The sequence below is a fragment of the Poecilia formosa genome, unplaced genomic scaffold (genome assembly GCF_000485575.1).
Source record: "Poecilia formosa unplaced genomic scaffold, Poecilia_formosa-5.1.2 Scaffold593, whole genome shotgun sequence".
Classification (NCBI taxonomy): Eukaryota; Metazoa; Chordata; class Actinopteri; order Cyprinodontiformes; family Poeciliidae; genus Poecilia; species Poecilia formosa.
The window spans coordinates 272,872-279,562 of NW_006800532.1; the positions used below are offsets into that span (position 1 = coordinate 272,872).

A 6,691-nucleotide genomic window follows, 5' to 3' on the forward strand; every position below is an offset into this window, starting at 1 on the left:
AACCTGCTGGTTTAACCTCGATTTAAAGGAGCTCAGTGTTTCAGCTGTTTCTCAGTGTTCTGGAAGTTTGTTCCAGATTTGTAGTGCATAGAAGCTGAAATCTGCTTCTTCATGTCTGGTTCTGAAAGCTGAACCTCAGAGGTCCGGAAGGTTGATCCAGCAGCAGCAGCAGATCTTTAGTCCATTCAGGGATTTGTAAGCTAGCAGTAACAGGCGCTGTGCTAGCAGCCCAACGCTGGGAACGCTCTACGGGCCACAGGGGCCAACTTTTTTCTGTTTGGCCTAACCAAAGGTTCCGGAGGAGGTTTGGATCAACAGAACCCAAGTCTAGCCTGGTTCCATCGGAGCGCCCAGAACCTGGGTCTGTGGAGCTTTACCTGTAGGATGGTCTCAAAGTTGAAGGTGAGTCCGTTCCATAGGGTGAACTCTCCACTGGAGGCCCCGGTCACCAGCCGGCGGCCCTCAGGGGTCCACTGCAGACAGAACCAGGACAACCCGTTAGATCCAAACGCAGACAGGAAGTGATGCGGCAGAGCGGCGGCCTCTCACCCTGATGACAAAGACGGGACACTTGACTTTGTTGGTGGAGGTCCGGACGAACTTGGTGGTGACGGCGTTCATCGGGTTGTTGAGCATTCCCAGAGGGGGAACCAGCTGCAGAACACACAGTCCGGTTAGGGCCCGGTTCTTCCCCGGTTAGAGTCCAGTTCTAGTCAGTTGTGGTCGGGTTGCAGTCAAATTCTGGTCAAGTTTTGGTCGGGTCCGGTTGGGTTGAGGCCAGGTCCGGGTCCAGTTATGGTCCACTTCAGGCCAGGTTCCAGTCAGTTCTAGTCAGGTTCTGGTCGGGTTGCTGTCAGGTCCTGGTCCAGTTCCGACCCGGTGTGGTGTGACTCACGTCGTTGTAGCAGCCGGCGTCGGGCTGGATGGCCCTGAAGTCCCGGTGGTCGCGCTGCCACAGGCGGTTCTGAAAGAAGACGGACACAGCTGGATTAACGGGCAGCGTGGCGCGCCAGAACCGGGCCGGAGGCGGCTCTGAGGTCAAGTACCTCCAGGTATCTGATGACGGACGGGTTGTAGTCGATGGTCTTGCGGTTGACGGCCTTCCTCATGCGCTTCCCGTCGAAGGTGAGCTGCTGCATGGCCTGCTGCTGCGCGAAGTCGGGCCGCTTGTAGAACACCTGCCGCGGCGCCTGGTGCTGGAAGCGCGGCATGTGGAAGAACCGCTGCGGCGAGCCCACGTCTGTCGCCATGGTAACCAGCTTACCCTGCAGTACAGACAGGACCGCAGCAGGCAGATTATAATAATAATAATCCACTTTATTTATAAAACCATTTAAATCTCCAACTGAAACCTCAAAGGCCTCTTTCACACACTGATGATGGATGATAGCTACTGGATAGTAGCTGCAGCTGCCCCAACAGGCTCACAGAGCACAGGCTGCAAATTTCTGCACCATCAGCTCTTCTGACCCCAACACCAGCAGGCATCGGTGGTTCGATAACCACCGATTCCACCGATTGCAACTCCATGGTTACTGGTGGCAGACAGCTGCTCCCTGCAGATGGGCGGAGCCTCGCAGCCTCTTCTGAAAGTTAGCTTTTAGCTCCGCCCACCAGGTCATGTTGCACGTTTTCAATTAACAATCGTCAACATGCTGTTGCCAACTCAACAACTTTCTTCCTATACACTCCTGATCAAAATCTTAAGACCAGTCAAAAAATTGCAAGAATTTGCATTTTGCACTATTGGATCTTAAGAAGGTTCTAAGTAGAGCTTCAAATGTTAAAAGAAGAAATCAGCGTAAGAGACAAGAGCTTTTGAGCAGGGAATTAATTAAAACTGCATTTACACTCAAACATGATTTTTTCAGCTGATCAAAAGTTGAAGACCATAGCTCAAAAACCCCCGAAAACCCTCAAAAACAAAAATCAAAGTGTCAAAAAAAGGACTCAGTAATGAGCAGCTCCACCATTCTTGTTGATGACTTCAAACAATCGTTTAGGCTTGATGCCAGTGTTTCCAGGAGGCTCGTGGGAACGTTGCTCCAAGTGTTGAAGATGGCTTCATGAAGGGCATCCACTGTCTGGAACTGATGTCCATTTTTGTAAACTTCCCTTGCCATCCATCCCCAAATGTTCTCAGTTGGGTTTAGATCAGGGGAACATGCAGGATGGTCCAACAGAGTGATGTTATTCTCTTGGAAGAACTCCTTTGTCAGGCAGGCATTGTGAACTGCAGCATTGTCCTGTTGGAAAACCCAATCATTACCACACAGACGAGGGCCCTCAGTCATGAGGGATGCCTGCTGCAACATCTCCACATAGCCAGCTGCTGTTTGACGCCCCTGCACAACCTGAAGCTCCATTGTTCCATTGAAGGAAAACCCAAATCATGATGGCGCCCCCACCACTGTGCCATGTAGAAAACATCTCAGGTGGGATCTCCTTGTCATGCCAGCAACGTTGGAAGCCATCAGGACCATCAAGGTTAATTTTTTTTCTCATCAGAGGAGACAACTTTCTTCCACCTTTCAATGTCCCATGTTTGGTGACCCTTGCAAAGTCCAAACGGCTAATTTTGTGGCGGCGTTGAAGAAGACGTGGTCTTTGAAGATATTTTTTGTTTCTGAAGCCTTTCTCTCACAGATGCCGTCTGATGGTTATTGGGCTGCAGTCAGCACCAGTAATGGCCTTAATTTGGGTAGAGGATCATCCCGTGTCCGACAGCCAATCGGATCCTGCGGCTCAGAGCTGGTGAATTTTTATTGGGTCTACCACTTGACTTTTTTGTTCCATAACCCTCAGGATCATTTAAAAAATGCAAAATGACTGTCTGACTGCGTCCAACCTCAGTAGCAATGGCACGTTGTGAGAGGCCTTGCTTATGCAGCTCAACAATCCTACCATGTTCAAAGTCACTGAGCTTTTTGCTTTTGCCATCAGGAGGTCTTGACAGTGTAAAGACTCTACAGGAAATGACATGGAATCCAGATTTTTGCACAGCTTTTGGCTTTTAAAGACTTTGGTCTTAAACTTTTGATCAGCTGAAAAAATCATGTTTGAGTGTAACTGCAGTTTTCAGAAAATTCCCTCCTCAAAAGTTCTTGTCTCTTGCACTGATTTTTTCCTTTAACATTGTGAAGCTCTACTTAGAACCTTCTTAAGATCCAATAGTGCAAAATGCAAATTCTTGCAATTTTTTGACTGGTCTTAAGATTTTGATCAGGAGTGTATAGCAATATTTCAGACAAGGCACATCTCACCAGATATTGGTGTTCTACCAACAGCAGCTGATGCTGGGAACGCAGAGAACTGATTACCATTTATAATGTGGATTTATTGATATTAATTTTTATTCTGGTAATTATGTGCAACCTTTATGTTGTCGCCTCAGATGTGCTCGTTTGCTGACCTGCTTCTCTCCTTTTAACTTTCAAAGAGTAATTTTCCTGCCGGAGCTTATTTATTAAAAACTTTGTTTTTAGGGAAAGTAGATACGAAAGTAAGTCCGGCTGTGTAATGTAACTGAATTATGTTACGCCTGAATTCACCCACTCACTGTGGACATGCTGAGTGCTTGAACGGGAGAAGGGCAGAGGTCAGTCCACTAGTGCTTCCGGGTGAACCCTGTTCCTAATGACCCCACTACTTCTCCCCTCCAGCCTCTGCTGTTTAAACTTATTGCTGTTTGTTTTTACGTGGATTCATGTTTTTATCGTAATTCGGTAGCACGTTGAGCTTTACATGTAAAGAGGATTAAGAATATAATTTTATTATTATTTTAAACTTCCCTGCTTTGGGCTCATTTGGTGTTAACCAGCAGCGGCCGTTAGCAGCAGCTAGCAGCAGCTAGCAGCTTCAACCCCAGGATTCGCTTCTCTGCTCCAGGGTTTAAGCGTTTAGAGGTAAAACTGTGCTGAGGTGAAGCTTAATGCCTGGTTCTGCTTCTCTGTGTCTGATATTTAATGCCCGAGTTCCGGTTCTGGAGCCCCGATCTTTAACCGAACACAGCAGCGCTGATGCCAAGCGGGTTAGCCGCAGCAGCTAACAGCCTAACCGGGCGAAGGGACGGCAGGAATCCGCGGATGTTCCCCTAGTAGAACCCTCCAGATGGAGTCATAACAAACCACTGGGTCCCTGCAGGTTCCGAGGTTTTAAACACCGCTTTTCGGTTCGGTTCTGACCCATTTCAGCCATATGAGCATCTTTAATGGCGACGGCGGTTCCGGCAGCAACTCACCAACAATCAGCTAGCTGGCTGTCAACAACAGACTGGGTTCTCCTGGAGGCCGGTTCTGGAGAACCATGAGGAGCTCAGCCTTCACCGGCAGATGGTGGCACAGAATCTTTCCCCAATACCAGCAGATTAATCAACTAATATGAACAGATTTATCACGTTAACCGCCAGCGGACTGCATCATGACGCCTCTTCTTCTCGGCCCGATGAAAGGCATGCTGGGAAACCTGCGCAACGGGCGGGATTTTGCTTCTGCATCATCCCGCAAAGGATAAAGGGAAACTGAGTATTTCGTGGCTCAGCCATTTTAACCAATTACATTTTATATACACATAAAATCAAGTTTTGACTCTGATGTGTCCCTGGAATGTTTTATATAAATTGGTTAGGCAATGTTTTCTTTAAAGTTGTATATATATTTTGTTTTAATGAAATAAAATCCAGATTATTTTAACATCACTTTTAGATGTTTGTATATTTTTGTGTTGAATTATTTGTTTAGATATTTTCTCATCAATGTACATTTATTGCATAAATTCCGCCATTTCATTTCTGGTCCTTGTTGGTTGTGATGTTTATGAATTCCAACATGGTCTCCGTTAACGTAGCTCAGATTAATTATTCATAATAAATCAGTTTTTGTCTAGTTTATTTCAACAACTAGAACTAAAATCTCACCCTGAGCAGAAAGTTTCAGGAAGATGTCAGAAATGTTCAGATTTTTCGGTTTAAACTTCTCCTAAAATGTCAGCTGTAGTAGGAGTAGCTTGTGACGTCATGGCTCGGTCCTGTCCAATCAGAACGCAGATTTAGTCCATTCAGCGCCGAACTCAAACCGTTGAAGCCCTGTGCTGCTTCGCTCCGACCGTTGGTTCTGCCGGTAAGTTCTCTGCAACAGCACGGTACCAGTTGCTCGATCCTACCAGGCTCGGACCATGGGAGAGGTTCGGGCCCGTTGAAGACTTCTGTAGCGGTCTGATCGGTGTCTGCGGAACTGTAACGGCCCAGTTTAACGGCTAACTTCGAGCTAACCGGTCGGGCTAACTTGCGCTGTTTCAACCACTTCCATCCTAATTTATGGACCAATTTCACAAATCCGTCACTGCCCATGTGCAATAAGCTAAATTTAACACGGATCCAACAAAGTTTCTGTAAAATGTGAGCCAGAACACCCGGATCAGTTATCGGTTCCACTATGGTCCATGAATCGTTCTGCTCATGAGGAGCCGAAAGTTATCTAAAATAACCAGTGAACCGAATCAGTTCAGGAATCATTCTTTTCAACATCCGGGTTAACTGACTTAGTCAATCAGAACTGATTCGGTTCATCAGAACGTTTTTAATCAGGATATCTAAACCGGCTCTGGGTTCTGCAGGTTCAGCAGATGATCAGGCCAGCTTGTTTGGCTGAACCTGATCTGAGAGGCAGAGATGAGCAGCTGGAGCCACAGAACCAGGTGAGAAACACTCCCGCATCTGTCCCCCTTTTGCTCTCCATCTTTTCTCCATGTGCACTGCATCTGCATCTCCATCTGATGATGATGATGATGATGATGCTGTTCGACTCCGTTCTTCTGTTCCAGTTCCAAGAGTCGGTCCAGACGGGTCAAAAGGTTCTCCAAAGTGTCTCTACAGAAGCCTGGATGGACCAAAGAGGAGGCAAGAATGATAATGATGATGATGGTGATGGTGGCGATGATGATGGTGATGGTGGCGATGATGATGATGGTGGTGGTGATGGTGGCGATGATGCTCTTCCTCAGGATGAGCTCCTGCGGCGCCTGGTGAAGGAGCGTGGAGCCAGCAGCTGGTCCTCGGTGGCGCTGTCCTTCAGGGTGAGCGTCTCAGTCAGACATCTGGTGTCGAGCTCTTTGGTGGTGACCACCGGGGGGCGCTCTCACTTTCTTTCTTTCAGGGTCATAGGTCAGAGGTCCAGTGTCAGAGACGCTGGCAGCAGATCAAGAACCCAGAGCTGGTCAAAGGCCCGTGGACCCAGGAGGAGGACCGACGGGTGAGGACCGTTCACCCCTGCCGCTCTGTGCCCCCCTCCCATCTGGATCTGATGTCACTTCCTGTTTAGGTCATGGAGCTGGTCCAGAAGTATGGTGTGAAGCGCTGGTCGCTCATCGCCAAGCATCTGCACACTCGCAACGGGAAGCAGTGTCGAGAGCGCTGGCACAACCACCTGAACCCGGCGGTGAAGAAGAGCAGCTGGACGGCCGAGGAGGACAGGGTGGTGTGTCAGGCCCACAGGTTGCTAGGCAACCGCTGGGCCGACATTTCCAAGCTGCTACCTGGCAGGTACCCGACCTGCTGCAAGTCCAGACGTAGAGGTGCTACTTCCTCTGGAAGGTCCTCCAGTCTGGTTGGAAAACTTTTTACCTTTTTAAATTTTTTAACACAGCAAACAGGTGCGTTGACCTATGTCAGGTACATTAACCTGTCTGCAGGTGC

At 48.3% G+C, this 6,691-nt stretch overlaps 2 protein-coding genes across 4 annotated transcripts in view; one reads left to right on the top strand and one right to left on the bottom strand.

The window, feature by feature from the left end:
* The window catches only part of wdr33 (WD repeat domain 33), a 17,410-nt gene extending 12,929 nt beyond the window's left edge, over positions 1–4,481 (bottom strand). The window contains exons 1-5 of the mRNA XM_007541211.2: positions 4,241–4,481; positions 1,047–1,265; positions 896–964; positions 550–654; positions 378–473 (exon numbers count right to left, since the gene is read on the bottom strand). Of these exons, the coding sequence (XP_007541273.1) occupies positions 378–473; positions 550–654; positions 896–964; positions 1,047–1,250 (474 nt within the window). The 5' untranslated portion in view covers positions 1,251–1,265; positions 4,241–4,481. The remainder of the gene's footprint in view (positions 1–377; positions 474–549; positions 655–895; positions 965–1,046; positions 1,266–4,240) is intronic.
* Positions 4,482–4,809: 328 nt separating this feature from the next.
* The window catches only part of LOC103129956 (transcriptional activator Myb-like), a 13,419-nt gene continuing 11,537 nt past the window's right edge, over positions 4,810–6,691 (top strand). For 2 of the 3 annotated variants that reach the window (XM_016665511.1, XM_007541212.2), the window contains exons 1-6: positions 4,810–5,117; positions 5,614–5,694; positions 5,821–5,896; positions 6,001–6,072; positions 6,153–6,248; positions 6,318–6,538. In XM_016665511.1, coding sequence (XP_016520997.1) covers positions 5,669–5,694; positions 5,821–5,896; positions 6,001–6,072; positions 6,153–6,248; positions 6,318–6,538 — 491 coding nt within the window. In that variant the 5' untranslated portion in view covers positions 4,810–5,117; positions 5,614–5,668. The remainder of the gene's footprint in view (positions 5,118–5,613; positions 5,695–5,820; positions 5,897–6,000; positions 6,073–6,152; positions 6,249–6,317; positions 6,539–6,691) is intronic. The other variant, XM_016665512.1, reaches the window with a different exon arrangement.